This window comes from Rhamphochromis sp. 'chilingali', assembly GCF_963969265.1.
Source record: "Rhamphochromis sp. 'chilingali' genome assembly, chromosome: 3".
In the NCBI taxonomy this organism is placed as follows: domain Eukaryota; kingdom Metazoa; phylum Chordata; class Actinopteri; order Cichliformes; family Cichlidae; genus Rhamphochromis; species Rhamphochromis sp. 'chilingali'.
This window is the reverse complement of record NC_137931.1, coordinates 607,616-628,197: the sequence shown is the minus strand read 5'-3', so window position 1 is coordinate 628,197 and position 20,582 is coordinate 607,616. Positions and strand designations below refer to the sequence as shown.

The following is a 20,582-nucleotide window of genomic DNA, read 5'->3' as shown; positions in this document are numbered from 1 at the left end:
TTAGGATTTATGTTATTTAAGTATTTATTTTCATTGTCAGAGAACAATGAAATTGCGTTTGGGGCTTCCGTACAACCCGTAAATAAAATAATGAAGAAAATAATAAATACCCCTTAAAACCCAAGTGTAAATATTTAACCCAGTGTGACTCCAGTGCAATAAGACAATCCTTAGCAACAACATGAGAACATGACAAGTAATGTTCATAAGAAATTCAGACAAAGACCTGAGAAACATGACAAAGTACAACAATGCAACCCATTCAATATTATTGTACTGTGAGATATGATGTCAGATATGATAGTTATCTATTTAAGAAAGAGAATAAAGATATGATGCACCAATGCAGCCCAGCTCAGTGCTATTAAGAAGTTGGATATGGTTATTGTCCGTGATTAACCATGATTCAGCTACACGTTGCTGCTGCCACCAAATAAAACCATTCTGATGGTAAACCAGCAAACAGTGTCCAGTTAAACCTACTGATCGAGACGTTATCTGTGAAAAACACAATAAGTGTTAAAGCGCAACATTTTGTGCTTCCCTCAGTAACACGGTATGCTAACCAGCTCCATGTGAGGCGTTCGTCCGTTTACAGCTGGAACAGTTTTGCTTCTTAGTGCTTGGGAGTATAAATCTATGAGACGTGTGTGGACGCTGCGCTCACCAAACCAAATGAAGACGCCACAGACATCAAACTGCTAGTAACTGACAAATGCTTTATTCCTCCCATGTTTGGGGCCTGCTTTTGTTACAGCTATGTACACATGTCAAACACAAGTGCTGACAGTACTGACGTGATTTTCAGAGACCACACCTCCTACGGCACCACCACCATCACATCGTGCCTTTAACTCATCTACTCCTGCCAGGTTTACAATGGTAAGTATCAAAAGTGTAAAAATCTGCTGGCATCATCCACACAGAGGTGAAAACAGCATCAGCCATGCTTTCAGGCAGCTTATAAAATAGAGGTTTGACTAAAAACAAAAAGCTGATCAGGTCACTGTGCTGTTTCTGTCAAAGCCTTCAGAGCTGGCAGGATGTCGTCTAGGTGGCTCACTCCTGTAACACACAGAGAGAAGAGCAGCAGTAGAAATCTCAGGCTTAAAGTCAGCTCGGCCAATCCCAGCCCAGGATCGTCTTAAAATCACATGACAACGAGCAGTTCACAACGAGTCAGTGCTCGGAAGGCACCCAACACCACAATGATTCTGACTGCGAGCTCCTGGAAACACCACGATCTGTTCATCTTCATGTTTCCTCAGTAATATTGGATGAGAGTCCTGGATTTATTTCTACCAAGAAGTCATTTGTAAATAAAATAAATAGAGTTGGTTGAATTTACCTAGAGTCTGTAAGATTCCTGTAACCAGGGCATGGAACGCAGGGAAGAACTCCTCGTGCTGTTTCACCTTCATGATGATGCTGAAAAACAGGAGCAAAGATTGAAGCAGGCCTGAGCAGCTGCCATCTGGTAGTCCAACTCATGTGTGAGAAAAGCAAACCTGTCAATATCAATGTCTCCCAGCAGCTCAGGGAACCTCGCCATGCTTTCAATGGAGGACACCAGTCTGGACACATGTTTCACAACTTCAGCAGGAGAAACGCCACCGTCTGACAAAACCACAGACAGCCCTGTTAGTCTCATGCTGAATGATGCTGAATGACAGTAATCCACTCAGTGTAATATGGAAGACTCTCCTGATTATGGAAGCAGCATGAAAGCTACTGCTGTGGTCAAGGTCAGGAGGAAGATGCTTGTTAGTAATCGAAAACAAAGAGTCACAGCCAGTGGAGACATGACACTAATCTAACCACACAAAAACAAAGATGACGATACAGTTATACAAATATTCATTTTTGTCAGTCGGCCCCATCTAGTGGCCAAGGCGTGCATTAGCAGATAAGTGTAGGTGATGCTACCTGCAGGGAGTAGCAGTGTTCGGCAGGTCCAGGCCTCTACAGTCACTGCTCTTATGTTCCAAACACTCATTGTTTTTAGTTTACTCTGGACAGTGTGTCTGCCAAGAGTTTTAATTAAGCACTACTGTGCAGTACTTTGGAATATCTTGGATGTGAAGAACGAGCAGTTCACATCCACAGTCAAACAATGGATTATCATGAGCACGGTGGCACGGTGGTTAGCACTGTTGCCGCACAGCAAGAAGGTCCTGAGTTCAATCAATTCCTCCATCAGGCCGGGGTCTGGAGTTTGCATGTTCTCCCCGTGTTTGCGTGGGTTCCCTCCGGGTACTCCGGCTTCCTCCCACCGTCCAAAGACATGCAGCTTGTGGGGATAGGTTAATTGGATAATCCAAATTATTCACAAACTAGGTGTGAATGTGAGTGTGAATGGTTGTCTGTCCCTGTGTGTTGGCCCTGCGACAGACTGGCGAGAGGCAGGGTGTACCCCGCCTCTCGCCCTATGACAGCTATCCCTGAAAAGGAGAAGCGGAAGCGAATGGATGGATGGATGGCATTAGCACTAGTACCTCCTCGTACAGGTCTACTCTGCCTCCAGGAGTGAGTTTGCTTATTTTAATGACTCTTAGTTACTTTTAACTTCAGGGTTTCAATCCAAACGAAGGAAAATGTGTCCAGGAGATGCTGATAGAAGCCCAGACTGTCATACTGCATAAATAACATCCATAACTAGGCACTGTGTGTAAGTCACCTAGATCAAGGATATCTCGAAGGTTCCTCATGGCATTGGTCATCTCTCCCAGTTTAGTGTAGACCTCATTCATACGGGGGTACACTCCTCTCAGAGAGGTGACGTCAAACAGCTTCTGAAAATGAGACACCATGGACTCCAGAGTGTGTCGAGTGGGGCTTCTGAGGACCTAACAAGGAAAGAAAACGCTGCAATAAGCAGGCTTCTCTGAAGTATACGCTCAGACATGTGAGCCACCGCGCCCTGCAGTGTCATTTACACAACAGCCTGATAAAGTACTACAAACAAGAGTAACAAACTTGTACCTTATCATCAGCCGAGGCATTTTCCAGCATGGCGTCTACAAGCAGCAACATGTCTCCAACCTCTGCTGCTTCGTCAGTGTTATAACCACCATCGCATGGTTGTAAGGGCATTAGTCTGACAGACAGTTCTTTTAAACTGCACTGAAGACCCTACGTACAAGCACGCATGCACAGGAAGTTCATCTTCAAAGCAAACGTCACATACCTAACCGAGGGCTCGAGATAGTTTGGCAGGTTGTTGGTGTTTACCTTCAGCAGATCGAGCTGCTCTGCCCACACTTTCAGTGTAGACAGGACATCCTGGAAGTCCGGTCTGTGCACTCTCACAGGACCTTTATGATCAGTTACAACTGCACTGATCTCATTCAACAGCTGAAATTTCAGGAAAGAAAAGAAGAAATATTTCTGTTATGTCAGGAAAAAAGGCTCAAAGCAGTACGTGCCCAAGACCACATCAAGTCACACTTACATGATGATAGTAGACACACAGTCGGGCTTCCTTGGCTGGGTCACTGATGAGCTCGCTAATCTCAGCTGTGCCGTCTTGTTTTGGCGAGCGCCACAGGAAGTTGGCTCTGCGAATGAGAAATGAGATGAACTCCTGGATACAGAAATTCTGTTTAATTTCAGGAACAGGGGTCAAATTCACTTTGGTCCTCTTCACACGGTTAAAGTCTGGACAGCAAAAAACTCACGAGACTCATATTTAAACACTATTTGGAGGTTTTTTGTTTGTCAGTGGGAGTTCAGTTTCTACTTAAATTGGATTTTGTGTCTATCATGAGTCACAATGCAGTGCATGACCATTTCTAATGGAGTGTGACTGACGATAGGGCTGCTCAATTAATCGAATTTTAATCTTGATTACGATCTGGGCTTTCAACGATCATTAAAAATGACTGAGCCGATTATTAGCCCCTCCCTCGTGCTTTACAGCTGCCGTGAATACTCAGAATAACACCTCTGAGCGTATATTGGGTTACATCGTAGAACAGCTGACTGCAGTTGTGAGTTTTCAGAATCGGCTCTCCGAGCAAAAAATGACAACACCACGGAGCGCAAGTTTGATACCATCATGGGGAAGCTCACGGTTCTCCAACAGGAGATTGAGAGACCAGTGTCGGTGTCGGAGTGTTAGAGAACAGCTTGAAATTCTCATGAGTTGTTGCAAAAGAAAAATTACCATCATAATGCAGCTACCCCTTGGTGCCAGCTGTGGGCTCAAGGCTGGAACTGAACAACAACTCCCTGATAACGACTGTGTTGAGTCTGTTCCTTCCCTTTCCCTGCAAGGCCACCTGGGTTGGCTGGAAGACTGTTTACTAAGCCTGGCAGGGCGAAGGACACTGTCTCAGCTGAACTCTGGACTAGGGCTGGCACGATTAGTCGACTATCAAAATCGTCGACGACTAATTTAATAGTCGACGCGTCGTTTGAAGCTTTGTAAGATCCCAAAAGGCGCAGGAATAAGTAGCAGGATTTAAGAGTGTAATAACGGACTGAAACAGAAGATGGCAGCACTGCATGTACAAGGATGCCAGCTGCCGTTAAACCCCGAAGAAGAAGAAGAAGAAGAAGCTGTGTCCCAGAATTCATAGCGCGGCCCTGCTCAGTTTCCAATAATGGTGGCAGCTAGTTAGTTTTAATATTACTCTTATTATTCTTTCTGGGTCACAAAATAAACGTTTAACATATTTTCAAAAGCGCTCCGACGTTTTCGGAGACGTCTGTTACCCACTAGCTCGATAGCTAGCCGGGGGCTAGGCTAACTAGAGCCGTGAGAACAGCGGACTCCCGGCAAATCGTTTTCAAACCCACCGCCGTCTTTCGCTACTCAGGTTAAACATGATATATGAGTCACTTAGATAACTTAACAATGTTATTGTTTGGCTTTTTTCAGTGTTTTATTTGTTCCTGAGTAAATCGGTTTGGCTGAGATTAAAGTTATAGTTTTTACACAGCTGAATAAACATCAAGCAGACAGCTGATCATCAGAAGTGTGAGATGCTCGAGAATTTACTCCGGTGTCCTGTTATATTTTAGATAGCAAGGAGTTTATTAAACTCCACCGAAACAATCTGCAAATTTCATTAAAATTCATTAAACTATCATCTTGGCTTTATTTTTAGTTAGCACCTTAAACACTTAAAGCTGTAAGCTAATGATAGTTATATAAGAGCAGATGCTGCTGGTGCAATAAGCTGTACGTTTTACGTCCAGTGGATGATGATCTGATTAGTCGACTAATCGCAAAAATAATCGGTGACTAGTCGACTATGAAAATAATGGTTTGTGGCAGCCCTACTATGGACACGCACACATATACTGATACTGATAAGCACTCACTGATGCATCACCCTCCCTACCCCGGATCCAACGCCACCTCCAACGCTTACCTCCCCTCTGATGTGGACATCGGGTCAGTTGGAGGCGCAGTCAAAGATTGCAGCGGTCCCAGATCAGATGTACACACTGGAACTCTTTCCCATGTTGCTGTCTGTGTTTATTGTGCTGTGGTGTGTTGATATCTGTGCATTCCTGTATTATCCTTCTGTGTTACACATTTTGATGTTTTTTTTCCTCGCTACCTAGCCTGACCTGTCTCCCCAATGTGATGTTTGTGTATTGTATGTACGGTCGGCAAGGTCTGTCATCTCGGTTGTGGGCAAAAGACCTGCAACTGACAAATCTCATCATCTCTTTACTCTCGCGCTGCTCCGTGTGGCAAATCGAGCACACCTCTCTGCGTTTCTAACACGTGTCACAACAATTAAGTTGTGGGCCTGGGCCCTACAGTGGGCACGGGGCCCTACAGTGGGCCTGGGCCCTACGGTTATTATTGAGATAATCGCTGATTAATCGACTAATTGAAGAAATATTAGGCAAATTCGTCAACTATCAAAATAATCAGCAAAGCGGTTGCTGATAGGTTTTCCGTCCCTTCTCTGTATTATTGTGGGGTGTTTGCTTTACAACAGTAAGCACCTTGAGGCGACTGTTGTTGTGATTCGCTGTTATATAAATAAATAACAACACTTCCTCCTGATACCAGGACTCACAGTGGGCCATAGAGGGCCCAAGGCTGCTTAAGAACAAGCTGCTCTTTACCACATAACTGACTTGGCAGATGTTTACACCCGATTCCCCTCACAGTACAACCTACAAGGGTTTTACAGTATTCACTGCCCTTCACTGGCTCCACATTTTGTCAGCCTTGTTTGAAACTGGATTCATAAAATGCAAATTCATAAAATAAATAAATGTAACTTTAACAAAAGTGTTCATCTTTTAGTCTGTGAAGGTTGTCAGTCATCCAGGTCATTGTAGTCTAAGGAGCTCGGAAAGAAAAGGGTCTGGATTTCTTTGAAGTAGGGGTGGGCGATATACGATAGAAACGATATAAATTTGGCCAACGATAGAGATTTAGACTATATCGCTCTATTGCGATAGCGCGTGTTGATGATGTCATCAAGCTGCGCCGGCTTTGGCCGAAAGCGTTGCAGCGGCTACAGCCATTATCATCTGCAAATTATGCCGACAGTCACAGCAAAGAGATGAAGCACTTTTGAAATATGGGGGAAGCCAAAAACTGCGCTTCCTCCACTTCCGTAACATTGATTCATTAATGTTGAATTCTCTGCAGCTGCTCTGTTCCCATGTTGTTACTGTATATTAAACACTAACCTCGTATTGTGGATGAATGATCTCAGTTGTTCTCCTGACTGAAGTTTGGCCCGTGTACAGCATCCTGCTATGCGACTGCATTTGTCCCTGACCACCAGAATCCCTCACGTTAACTTTTATCGTGTGGAAAAAAAGTTGGCTTCATCCTCCAGCTTCACTGTGCTAATGTTATGCTAACATAGCTGTGTCGCTAGCAGTCACGTAGCACAACATTATATACCAGCTAGTCCAACTCCAGTAACCCTGCAAACGCCACTGCTGTTTAGTTTTCTGTCTTCATTTATGTTGGAAGTGATAGCAGAGCTGTACATTTGAATTAGTTAAAAAAATCTCTGTCAGAACACGGTATGAAATGTTTAGGTGGAAACTAGCGAGCTAACTTCCTGTTAACTTCTAACTCTGTTAAATTTAATAAATTCTGTTTGCATGGATGTTAAACTTAATTGTTACACCTGGTAAAGCAGCAACGCTGATGATTTAATTAAAGATGAAATAATTTAGACAGTTTAACTCTCAGTGTTCGTTTGACTTTGGGACCTGAACTGACGGAGTTTTGGACCCAGATTACTTCGCGAAGCTCCTCACTACGGCAGCGTAATGCTCTGACATCCATCAAGCAGTGCTGCTTACCAAAGTTGTACTAAAACATTTTTTAACAGATTTCTGCCAAAATCGGTTCGAGGTCAGTAAGCACAACCAGAAATCATACATGAGGCCCACTCTCGATTTTTGAGAAAATTAAAGGATTTTAAGTCCTTATAGTGTGAAAAATACGTTATACAGAAGAAAAGAATATATCCTGATATATATCGTTACCGCACATGCTTCAAATTATATCGCAATATGAATTTTAGGCCATATCGCCCAGCCCTACTTTGAAGGTGTTTCATCTGAGAAGTTTCTTCAGTTCTAAGAGGAGGAAGTGGAGAGTCCCAGCTTTTATTACACCAGTTGCTCTTAGAACTGAAGAAGCTTCTCAGATGAGAGGTGAAACACATATGTCTGAACACAGACAGTGGAAAAATGTCAGTCCTAGTTTTACTGGATCTCAGTGCAGCATTTGATACAGTCGACCACAACATATTACTCAAACGACTGGAGAACTGGACAGGTCTTTCAGGAACTGTACTAAACTGGTTCAAAACATACTTAGAAAACAGGAAATACTTTGTATCAATAGGTAACTTCACATCTGAGCAGACTAGTATCACATGTGGAGTTCCCCAAGGTTCCATCTTGGGACCCCCTCTGTTTAACATTTACATGCTCCCACTGGCACAGATTATAAACAACAACAAAATAAACTATCACAGCTATGCAGATGACACACAAATATATATCACAATGTCACCAGGAGACCGAGGCCCTGTACAGGCTCTTGGTAAATGCATTGAGGAAATCAATGACTGGTTGTGCCACAATTTTCTCCAGCTAAACAAAAACAAACTGAAGTAATAGTCTTTGGCGCCAAAGAAAAACGATTACAGGTCACCAGAGAACTTCAATCTATACATCTAAAAACCACAAACCAGGCGAGAAATTTGGGTGTAGTGATGGATGCAGACCTAAACTTAGAAAAACACATTAAGACAATAACAAAGTCAGCTTACTATCACCTCAAGAATATATCAAGGATAAAAGATCTGATGTCTCAACAGGACCTGGAAAAACTAGTCCATGCATTCATCTTTAGTAGGCTTGATTACTGTAACAGCATCTTTACAGGTCTACCTAAAAAATCAGTCAGACAACTACAGCTCATTCAGAACTCTGCTGCTCGAGTCCTCACTAAGACCAAAAAAGTGGACCACATCAGTCCAGCTCTGAGGTCCTTACACTGGCTGCCTGTCCGTCAGAGGATAGACTTTAAAGTTCTGATGCTGGCCTATAAAGCTCTGAATGGTTTAGGACCAAAATACATCAGTGACCTCCTGACCCAGTATGAACCTTCCAGATCCCTCAGGTCATCTGGATCCGGTCTTTTATCAGTTCCCAGAGTCAGAACCAGACACGGAGAAGCTGCATTCAGCTTTTATGCTCCTTATATCTGGAACAAACTCCCAGAAAGCCTCAGATCAGCTGAAACACTCAGTTTATTTAAATCCAGGTTGAAGACTCACCTGTTCTCAGCTGCATTTGAATAAAGCACCAAATCCACACTTTTAAGTTTAAATTTCAAAACTTACATTTAACTACTGATTTTATCTACTGTTCTGATTTTATCTGTTTTGATTTTATATACTGTTTTGTTTGTTTGTTTGTTTGTTAAGTGGGTTTAGAGCTCTGGGTAGCTCCCCAGCTGGGTCTAGACTGGGTCTAGAGAGTATTTTAAATTCAGGGAATTTAAAATAGAAAGTAGCTCGTCCACAGAAGGACTGGTAGCTCCCCTTACGATAAGGGTTCAGATCGCGCGAACAGGTGTGAAATGTGTGTGTTTAGTTAGTTTGTTTGTTTGCTTGTTTTAATCAATTTTAAATCATGCTTTTTATTTGTTTTTGTTTCTAATGTCTCTGTAAAGCACTTTGAATCACCTTGTTGTTGAATTGTGCTATACAAATAAATTTGCCTTGCCTTGCCTTCAAGAAACTTAAAGAAGTCCAGAAGCTTTTCTTTCCAAGCTCCTTAGACTGCTTATCTTTTAGTTTCTACAACTTGGAGTCCACCTGTAGTAAATTCAGTTGACTGGATACATGTTGTGAAGTAGCACACTTGTCTATATAAGATCCTATAGTTGACAGTGAATGTCAGGGCACAAGTCCTGAAGTCCAAAGAGCAGTCTGCAGACCGCAGAGACAGGACTGTATCGAGGCACAGATCTGGGAAAGACTACAGAACAATCCCTGCAGCACCGATGGTCCTAATGAGCACAGTGGCCTCCAGATGGCTCTGAAGCTCAGACCTGGGCAAAGGTTTATCGTCCAAAACGACAATAACCCTAAGCCCACAGCTGAGATAACAAAGGACTGGCTTCAGGACCAGTCTGTATATGTCCTTAAGTGGCTCAGCCGGAACCAAGATACAAATCCAACTAGACATCTTTTGAGAGATCTGAAACTGCTAGCAGCAGCCAGTACTAGCCCTCAGCCTCCTAACAGGTTCAGAATCGCCTTGTTTTAAAGTTATTGCATTCACTGAATTTTCAGAAAACCTGACCCCTGACCTTGAAGTCGAGGTCACCAGGATTCAAACTAGTCTCCGATTTGTTTTTATTACATGTAACTATGGTATCAATTTGAAAATCCTACATCGCATTGTTCTCGAGACATCGCATTGACAATGTGACGTGCACTGACCTTGGGTCAGATTGGTCTGTTTCCTCCAGGTTCTTCTGCTGGTGCTCTGACTTAGAGGGGTAGAATGAGGCCAAATTTGAGGCAATCTGAGGTCAGATTAAGCCTCGCTGACTCAGTCAAACTTCCCCAAAAACTCACAGCATGTTCCCGTCTGCATGTCTGAGCACGTCTGGGGCACAGGCCTGACTTTTGAGCATGGGCCCTGCTACAACATGCCATGTTTGACTGATGTGGATACGCTCACTTTGACTTGGTATTGTTGTAGTATTATTTGATATGAGCCCTCCTCTACAGATCTGCACAACAGTATGGCTGACTGCCCTCCCTAGACAGTCTAGAACAGACTTTACACACTGTTCAATGATCTTGTGTGTGAGGTTTTCAAATATCTTACTGTTGATCTGCAGGAGACCTCTGCTGGGAGGCTTGACGCTGCAAAGCCAATCGCTGCTCTTCTTTTTTGGTGATGAAATGGAGTTTCCTCTGAAGCTGGGTTGCCTCCTCTTTCTGTTTCGACAGCTTTTGCTCTAGAATCTCACACCGTCTCTGAAAGTACGCAGAAGGTTTTTCTTTTACCAGTACACGGAAACTGCAAACCACTGAAACATGAAACATAACATTAATGTTTAAATGTGTGCTCTATGAGAAAACATGCAGTCGATGAAAATAAACACCTACACTCATCTTAAAGAGTTCAGGGTAGCCTGTTAAATGTTTGGGAAACAGCTCAAGGTTCAGTGTTAACTTTGGTGACTTTGTTCATTACAGATAATATGTTCACATCATGTAAACTTTAGCAGACACCTGGAGACATCTGCTTATATGAACTATAGTGTTTTTTCAGTGTTTTACATGCACAGAGCTGTTCAGCATGACTAAGACTTCCAAAAGAAATTTAATTTACTTGGTGCCGAGTTGTAAGAAGTAACTGTGGCTTCGAGTGCTTGTGCCGTTTGTTTTGACTCTTTGTAAATGCCCTTTTGTTAACGGGAAATTCAAAGACAGTGAAATAAAAAGCTGAACGACCCACGTGTGCTTCCAGTTTTTCCTTCTGCAGTTGCTGTGTGTGGCTGTGCTGCTGGACTGCCTTGCTAAGGTAGCGGTCCTCCAGATCCTGGACTCTGGTCTTCACCTTGTCCAACAGTTCCTCCAGCTCTGTGACCCTCTGACACTGCTGAGCTGCTCGGCTCATGTGCTCCTGAACCTCCATTCTGACGACATACAAAGCAAAGCATGTCTGCACCTGCTGACTGCAGTTTGTGTAGTCCTAAGGCCCTGAACGGCTCGCTGAATACTTTATGGCAACATGACTTCAAACTTCTACGTAAAATTATTAAAACAGCATCAACAAGTTAAAATCTCAAAGGGTGAGAAAAGAAGAGCACATGTAGCCAGAAGAATGTGCCAGACTCTTACTCTGGATGGCATCACCATGTCGTCTAATAACACTGTGAGGAACCTTGGAGTCATTTTTGACCAGGATATGTCCTTCATATTAAACAAATATGTAGGACTGCTTTCTTCTATAGACCTCTCTGCATTGAATCATATCTGTTATTAACCTCTGTCTCTCTTCCACAGCATGTCTTTATCCTGTCTTCCTTCTCTCAACCCAACCAATCACAGCAGATGGCCCCGCCCCTCCCTGAGCCTGGTTCTGCCGGAGGTTTCTTCCTGTTAAAAGGGAGTTTTTCCTTCCCACTGTCGCCAAAGTGCTGCTCATAGGGGGTCACATGATTGTTGGGGTTTCTCTGCTCTAATTTGGAGTCTTTGCTTGAGAATATAAAGCGTCTTGAGGAAACTGTTATCATTTGGCCCTATAAACATAAACTGAATTAAATAGAGCTGAACTGTTGGAGAAAAGCCAAGCACCAACAGAAACTGCCCGACACTTGGTGAGCATACATGCTCCATACAGACTCCATCTCAGCAGTGTGCCACCCAGTCTCACATTTCATGCCTGTACTGGTCTGTGAGGATCAAGAAATGTGTGTTCCTGATACTCATCTGATGTTGGAGAGGTTAAATGACAGCAGGACAGGTGGTCTATACAACACTGCATATACATTATTAATATCCAGCAGTAGCATTGCACGTGTCACTGAAACAGACCCCAGCTCTCCTAGCCACGTTACAGGACAGTCTGAGGTTCAGTCCAGTAAGATGATATTCGTAACTGCAATAATGTCCTTGGGGTGGGGGGCTATTTACAGTTTCCATGTTTAAACAGATAGTTACAAACATGTTTCACTGAAAACATCACTAAATAACATCCCAGCACCACTTAGGATGTTTCTTACACAGTGCTGAACTTACTTGAGCTGGTTGTTGGACATGACAAGCTCCTGGATCAGGGCCTGCCTTCTCTCCGAGTCTGTGAGCATCACCCTCAGAGTTGTCCTCAGCTCAGCAGCCGACTTCTTATCCAGAAGGACCAAATCTGCAAACACACAGACAACCGTATACATTACTCATCAAATCACACTGACAAGCCAAACATTTTGCTTAAAACTCAAAGTAGAATTTATAAACAAGTAAACAACAAAAAGACCATTTAAATCATTCTTTTCATTTAAAGTTGCATGTAAATTAAATCTATTGACATTTAACACAGTAACTATATTGTTGAGCCACTTTAATTTTAAACACTGTCCTTAGCCGTCTTCAATTCTGATTTTTGTTTCCATGTATAGTTGTTACAGTCTTCAGCCTGATACGATTGTTCACTTTCGGCCACCGTAACACGTGACCTTTGATAAAGTCTCGTAGTGACAATTCTTACCTGCAGGACTCTTATTCTCAGCGGGATCTGCAAAAAACACCGGTTTAAAACCATGATGTTGTAAACGTTTGTTCACGTCATCCCACTCCACTTGTTCCTGCTGCAACACACACAAAATAAAATAAAATAAAATAAATACAGGCCATTTACAAACCGTCACTGACAGCGGAGTTCAACACTTTCCAGTTAACACAAATACAGCTCTACCTGAAACTGCTTGTAGCTCCACAGATAAACATATGTTTGATTTCTTGACTGTAAAGCATAAGTAGTCCTGAAGTCCATATCCACGCGTAAAAACGTCCCACTCAACGTAAACCCAGCTTTCATTAACAATGCAGCTCGTGTATCGGAGAGCGGTCGCTAAGCAGTGTATGAAAGGCGATCCAACAACCCAGCAGCCTCGGACCACCTTAATCATGCTGTTTTAATCACGTAGCTTACCTGTTTCATCGGTTCGGTCTGCAGAAAGAAATCAACAAGTGTCCAAAGGGCTTCAGTGAAAAGCTCTTCTTTTGGCGTCTCAACACAACTCGGGAACCTTCGTTTAATGTATTCTTTACTCAGCCATTCACATTCATTCACCTTAGACTCCCTAAAGTGGTTAAATTAAGTCCTTACTGTAAGTATTTCCTGTAGAAAGTCGATAAATAAACGTCCACTTAAAAATATAATTGTAATCGAGCAAACAGGCACAGACTGTGTTAGCAGCACTAGTAGCTAACAAGTTAGCGTTGGCCCTGAACGTTAGCTTAGCAAACGTAGTGAACAAAGAAGGCTGGTTAATTTAGTTTAAGTTACCAGCTGTTGATGTACACTTTGCTAATTTTTAGACATCTCATGCAGAAAATATGCTCCTTCCGTCATTCAAATAAGTGCGCGATGATGTCACTATAGTAAACCAATAGGAAGTGGTTATTCGACTTGTTCACCAATCAGCTTACACAAAAAAACTATCCGACAGGGTTTTTTTTTTTCAAACAAGTGTAACAAGCAAACTATCCGACAGGTGTCGTGCCAAGGTAGGTATCCCCCCCCTCTCTTCTTCTTCTTCGTCTATCTTGTCAAACTTCAGGTGCATTACCGCCACCTTCTGGGCTGGAGTGTGGATCGGAACAGTTTTACACCTATGGTCTCATATAAATACTTATTGCTCTTTAAAAACCCAAATATTTCCATTAGTTCCTTTTAAAGGATACTCCGGCTCAGCCCCTCACTTCCTGGCTGCTAAACAGGCTTGGGAAAGAGACCTAGGCCGCTCTAGAAATGGTCCAGACTGGCAGGAGATTTGGGCCTGTGTCTCTAGGATATCTGTCTGTAACCAAGATAAATCGTTTCAGTTCAAAATTGTGTGATGTATTGATTGTGCATACATCACACCCTCTTTAAAAAGTAAAACAGATGTAAACCGCTCCCCTGTATGTTAGATGTGAATGGGGGGGGGGGGGGGACTTTATGCATTGTTTTTGGTCATGTGGGAAAATTCTAAGGTTTTGGTCTGATGTTGCAACGGTGCTTTCAGTTATTTTCATTCCTGCTGTTCCTCTGGACCCTCTAGGTCTTATACTGGGAGTAATGGACAATCTGGTTTTCTAAGGCAAACACAAGAGGCTGTTCCAGTTGTTATTTTTCATCCAGAAACAATATCCTGCTCCTCTGGGGCAGGCTAGCCATCCCAACTAAGAAATCCTGGCATAACATTGTACGGACTGTATTCCCAATGAATATATAACTTGTATGCTCAACTCCACCTTGGACTCTTTCCACAGGCCTGGGACCCATATCTACGTTGGACCTGTACTGGCATCCTCCTTGTTGCAGGGCTTTCCCAAACTGAATTAATTTGCCTGACTGTTGGTCTTACTGTGATTTGTTTTGATTCCTGGAGGGGTTGTGGTTTACCTCAACTGCCTTGTATGTGCCTCAAAACAGCCTGAGCTAAGTTCTGGTTTTCTTTTGTCTTTGTCTGTTACTATGAAGAAAATCCTAATAAAAATATTAAAAACAAACCAAAAAAAATCAAATATTTCCCTATAAACTACACCACCTGTGTCCCTTTGAAATATTTCTTTTACCCTTAATTGAACTCTATTCTTCTTCAATTCAGATTTGAGCATTTGTCTTTCCCGTCTATGTTTACCATATTCCAACATCACATGTTCAAATGTTTCCTGTGGTCCACAACGTTCACAATTCCCTGTCTCATTCTTGTTCATCTTTTTTAGTGTTATTTAAACCTATGTGACCAAATCTTACTCTTGAAATGATATCTTCTTTTACTTCTATGACTTCTTCTACAGTGTCCCACTGCTCTCTGTATACTATAATAATATACCTTTCCCTGCTCTGTTCCTTTAACCTCACCTTTACTGTATATTATATTCATATCTACATGACTTTTTCTTGTTGCAGCTTTTGCAAACTTATCAGCCTGTTCATTTTCATCCAAACCGACACGGAAAATGTATTTCTATTCCCGTATGTTTGACTCTATAGATTAAATGGTAAATGGTCTGTATAGCGCTTTACTTGGTCCTAAGGACCCCAAAGCGCTTTACACTCTGCACAATCATCCACACATTCACACACTGGTGATGGCAAGCTGCAGTGTAGCCACAGCCACCCTGGGGTGCACTGACAGAGGCGAGGCTGCCGGACACTGGCGCCACCGGGCCCTCTGACCATCACCAGTAGGCAACGGGTGAAGCGTCTTGCCCAAGGACACAACGACCGAGACTGTCCAAGCCGGGGCTCGAACCGGCAACCTTCCGATTACATGACAAACGCCCAACTCTTGAGCCACGATCACCCAGATCAAATGAATTATATCAAAAAACAATATTGTGTCTAGAATCCAAACACATATCACATATGCTCAATGGTGCGCTACTAGAGTCTGAGTAAGGCAAGGCAAGTTTATTTATATAGCACAATTCAACAACAAGCTGATTCAAAGTGCTTTACAGAGACATTAAAAAACAAAAACAATAAAAAGCATGATTTAAAGTTGATTTAAAAAAAACAGTAAATCAAATATTTGTACTTCCAGTAGGTGTCATGGTCTACGGTGGGTGGCTGGAATTTCCATAAGGCTCCTGAACTGACCTGGGATCCGCCCCTGGGCAGGGCCAACTCCAGCTCCCGCACACCTGGAGCCTATTGCAGGCAATCAAGCCAGAGGGATTTAAACCACACGTTGATGTTCATTCACTGCCAGTTCGTCATCAACACATGTTGGTAACAGGCCGTATACGTTAAGTTCTTGCTGTGATTCATCCTGTTAACACGACTCTCTTGTGCTACAGTTGCTGTATCCACCTTGGCTCACACTCCACCTCTGGACTCAGGATACCTAGTAATCATTCTGGAAATCTCTCTGTGCCTCACCTGCCTGCCCTCCTGCCATCACACTCCATCTGAAGCCCCGGATCTCAGGCCAGCTTTTCCACGCCACTCAGCCTCCCCTGATTCTTCATCACCCCCCTCTCAACACTCCAGGTCCCCTACTGCAAGTAAGAATTGCTGCTCTTACAACTGGCCACTGCAGAGCTGCCTTCACTACCTACCTAACTCCTATATCCTCTTCCTTCAGTGTGACTGTTCCCCACTCAGCTCCGTTCCGCATCTCAGGCCTCATTCCCTCGCCATAGCCACGTTCCCCAGGCCACGCCGCACCAAGACTCCACGTCTCGTTGTTTTTTGTCTTTGCCACGTTTTTCTCTTGCACTTAAACCTAATAAATTGTTGCATCATCTGCTGTCTCCGCTCTGGGTTTCTGCACCTGAGTCCTGTTCAGTACCGGCCACCCGGCCACGTGACAGTAGGAAGCACAAATACTTCCTACTGGTGCCTCCTCTACCCAGTTTGAAGTGATTAAAACTGCTACAGTTCTCCAGTATAAACTGTTAGGTCATCAGTAATTCTTTTATTCATCACAAAGCTTCTTTCTGGAATAACAAACACAACACCTGCTTTATAATCTAACAATTACGATGCATCAGTATTTATCTCCACATGTTCTGAACACTTTTCCCGTATATGATCATATCTGACTTTTCCCTTGTGTAATAAATGAAATCAGGAGTTGTCATATATCCATGGCAGTAAAATTGAAAATGGTTCTGCTGGGTTAATATTTTTGCTACTAATTCCTGTCTCATTTATTTTTCCCCTATAATCCAACCAAAACTTCTCATGGGCTGCGTCCTCCTGAGGCCGCATTTGTAGACCGATTACGTCACAGCGACGCGCCGAAGGCTGTCCAAATTCTTGTTTTTTTAAATGAACTTTATTTAGAACAAAAACAATGACAGTCTCAAAGAGACAAGCAACATATTGAATCATTCAGAACAGAATCACACCTCCTTTTTTCTTTTCTCCCAATCAGAGGAATACACATCACTGCCACAGTGCAGTTGGTACAAGGCTGTCCAAATTCGTAGACTCCTCCGAATGCAGCCGACAAATGCGTCCTCCTTTTTCCCGAATTTGAAGGATGGGTCGGGTGTGTCCTTCATGGCCTACCATATCCCAGAATTCATAGTGCTAGTGATGGTAAATTTGATTCTTTTTACTGAATCGAGTTTTAATGAGTCACTCACCAAATTGAATCGGTTTTTGAGTCATTTGATTCACTGAGTCAGTCGACCAGAGAGTGCAAAAAAATGTACATTTTCACTCAAACTTAATTTGTTTCTCTTTTCATGTAAATCCCACTGCTAAGTTGAATGATTCTAAAAAAACAACAACAACTATTTTATGGAGCAAAAAGGAGCAAAAACATTTCTAAAATTAAGCAATTTCCTATCAAAATTGCTTAATAAACATTTATTTTGTTTATTTTTATTTTATTAGTATTTTCCTTAAATGTGTCAAATATATATTTTCTCATCTAAATGTCCACTGAGCTGTGAGCCAGGGGGCGGTAATGCACCTTAACATTGGTTGCCAACCAAGCATATATCTATATATCTATATATATATCTATATATATATATATATATATCTCTATCTATCTATCTATCTATCTATCTATCTATCTATCTATATATATATATATATATATATATATATCGCATATTTGCAAAAGTGCTTCGACGTTTTCAGAGACGTCTGCCACCCACCAGCTCGACAGCTAGCTGGGAGCTCGAGGGTCACTGATGCGGCCGAGAACGGCACAACTCCCGGCACATCATGTTCAGATCACCACGGACTGTCGCTGCTCGGGTTAAACGTAATATATAAGTCACTTAGACAACCTAAAAATTTTATTGTTTGGCTTTTTTCAGTGTTTTGTTTGTTCGTGAGTAAATCGGTTTGGCTGAGATTAAAGTTATTAGATTAGATTAGATAAAACAAAACTTTATTAATCCCCGGGTGGGTTCCTCCTTGGTTTTCACACAGCTGAATAAACGTCAGACAGAAAACTGATAAACAGTGTGTGAGATGGTCGAGAGTTTACTCCAGTGTCCTGTTATATTTTAGACCGCAAGGACCCGACGGCCGAGTTTATTAAACTCCACCGAGACAGCGGTGACGCAGATCAGAAGGCTGGACCGTCCAATTTCACAGCCGTTTACTTCCGGCCTACCCGACCTTCTGAGGACCCGGCCCACGTAGACCATGTAGACCGGGTCCTCAGGAGGATGCAGCCCATGAATTTGGACGCGACCTCTTTCTCTTAATTATACACCTTGCTTCCGTGTTTATGTCCTGAGCAGAGATGGGCAGTAACGCGTTACAAGTAGCGTGTTACTATAATCCGATTACTTTTTCAAGTAACGAGTAAAGTAAGGGATACTATTACAAAAAAGGTAATTAGATTACTGTTACTTTCCAGTAAGCACGCTGCGTTACTAAAACCGTGATTTCTTTGCGTCTCATGACAGTGACGTAAGCGTGTGCGATGTTCGTGACAACAGCTGTGTGCAGATCAACAATGGATCATATAACACGTGCTGCAGATAGTATGAGCGTGCAGCGTTTAAAGCGTGGAAGTACTGACCTTACTTTGAGTTTGATTCCGCAAAAAGTGACAAAAACATTTGCGTCTGCTGTTCACCGTGTGGGAAGAAAACTTCTTTTTACAGCGAAAAAACCCCTGAACTCCCGAGCAAACGCCAAATACGCTGCCGCTGGAATGTGAACTTCACAGAGAAACTGCCGTATCCTTCCACTGACCGCTGCGGCACACCTGCACCAGGGTAAACCTCCGCCTACCTCACTCCTGCTATACAGGTGAAAATAGAGCAACAGGACCGCTGAGTCTTTGATTTTATTTATTTTCTGCTGTGTTTTACTTGCATCTATTTGAAAGACTGAGTGTAAACACAAAAAATATTTTATTTTATGTGCTGGAATGTGCAGAAAATAGGTTTAAATGTTAAACTAATTTTTTCCAGTCAGAGAATGTTGCATATAATCTAATGTTTGCTTGATGCATAAAGTTAAAAGGTTAAAACTAATAAAACAAGTTTTAAAAAGAGACTTTTCCATTTGATTACATTTTGTATGATGGATTATGTAGAAAAAGTAGAATTGGGCTGAAAGATCTATCGCTTTATCACCTATTCAGGTTGTAAATCGTGTTTTTAAAAAGTAACTAAGTAACTAATTACTTTTGAAAATAAGTAATCAGTAAAGTAACAGGATTACTCTTTTCAGGAAGTAAACAGTAATTAGTTAATGATTACTTTTTTCAAGTAACTTGACCAACACTGTCCTGTGTAACTGAAAATATATTCTATTTTGGTTTTATACATTGATTAATGACCTGCAGAATGTCCTTATCATATTAAGTGATTCATAATTGTCACTTTATGCTTTCTCCATCTCTAACGTGAAGACAACAACAATGTCCACAGCACAATGTTGTGCTGTGGACATTCATGTGCTTTTTTGTGCAGAGGAGTTTTTTGTTTCCTGTTCTCGTGCTGTCCTACCATGGAAGCACAGCATGAGTGGAGGTCTCTCTTTTGCCTCTTGTACCTTCCCGTTGTTATGTACTTTTCAGTGTTTTTCAAGGTCGGGGGGTCCCATTTCACTGCAGGGCAACCTGCTTGTGACAAATAAAGCTTTGATTGATTACATACTTTAGGTTCATTTTTTGCAGGTGGGTTTCTGACAGAGAACAGGCAGATTTAGAATATAACAGCGGCGTTCTATAGATGGATACATAAAAAGATCAAAAATGACATGTATGTGCTAACTTTCTAAACACTTTGTTACATTTATGATAAAGTAGATACAACACATTTGCGTCGGCCTTGGCTCATTAGTTCTTGTCTTTAAATGAACTTTGTGTGTGTTTCAGGTCCTGCACTCTTTAAGACTAAATGAACCAGCATTGCAGCCATGAGTCACTGTGAGCATCACAGGGAAGGTTGAAGCCGCCCACTGCACCTGTAAGGCCGGAGTCATGGAGACCTGCACCCACGTCACTGCTCTTCTGTTTAATGTAGAAGCAACAGTGAGGATCTGTGGCACAAGGACTGTTACAGATGAACCTGCATACTGGGTTTTGCTGGGTAATGTGACCAAGATACAGCCAGAGGTTGGCCATAAGATAGACTTCTCCTCTTCAGCTGCCCAAAAAAAGGCTCTTGATCAAAACATAAACAGACCATCTGTAGTGACAGGTAAAAGGAGAGGTCCTCAAAACAGAAAAATCCCACCTGCTACTGTGGAGGAGTTGGATCAACTGATGGGAAAATATTTCTCCAAGCATAGTTCTGTTCTGAATAACCCATGTTTTAATTTAGGGGGGCATGTAAATAATTTGCATTTACTGATAATGTACTTACTAAATACCACTGTTCAAAAGTTGAATGAAGAAACAAACA

At 42.3% G+C, this 20,582-nt stretch overlaps 1 protein-coding gene across 2 annotated transcripts; it reads right to left on the bottom strand.

Moving 5' to 3' along the window:
* Window positions 1–699: 699 nt before the first annotated feature.
* Window positions 700–13,738, bottom strand: cep70 (centrosomal protein 70). 2 transcript variants are annotated; one of them, XM_080877874.1, is made up of 12 exons: window positions 13,186–13,735; window positions 12,742–12,841; window positions 12,276–12,399; window positions 10,990–11,170; window positions 10,354–10,505; window positions 3,452–3,557; window positions 3,232–3,354; window positions 2,983–3,132; window positions 2,678–2,846; window positions 1,509–1,617; window positions 1,349–1,428; window positions 700–1,065 (listed from the first exon to the last, which is right to left on the bottom strand). In XM_080877874.1, exons 1-12 carry the CDS (start codon window positions 13,192–13,194, stop codon window positions 1,004–1,006), a joined length of 1,365 nt encoding a protein of 454 aa, XP_080734000.1. In that variant the 5' UTR covers window positions 13,195–13,735; the 3' UTR covers window positions 700–1,003. The 2 variants fall into 2 exon arrangements, with proteins under 2 accessions (XP_080734000.1, XP_080734001.1); XM_080877875.1 differs by lacking the exon at window positions 2,983–3,132 and having other exon boundaries at window positions 13,186–13,738.
* Between the last annotated feature and the right edge of the window lie 6,844 nt (window positions 13,739–20,582).

What these genes read in the sequence shown, in the direction of transcription:
- cep70 (XM_080877874.1), bottom strand. An exon ending in TGAGAATAAGAGTCCTGCAG is followed by an intron (nt 12,400 to 12,741) that starts GTAAGAATTGTC and finishes GTGTGTTTGCAG; the next exon opens with ATTTGGTCCTTCTGGATAAG. An exon ending in ATGCCTCGGCTGATGATAAG is followed by an intron (nt 2,847 to 2,982) that starts GTACAAGTTTGT and finishes TTTCCTTGTTAG; the next exon opens with GTCCTCAGAAGCCCCACTCG.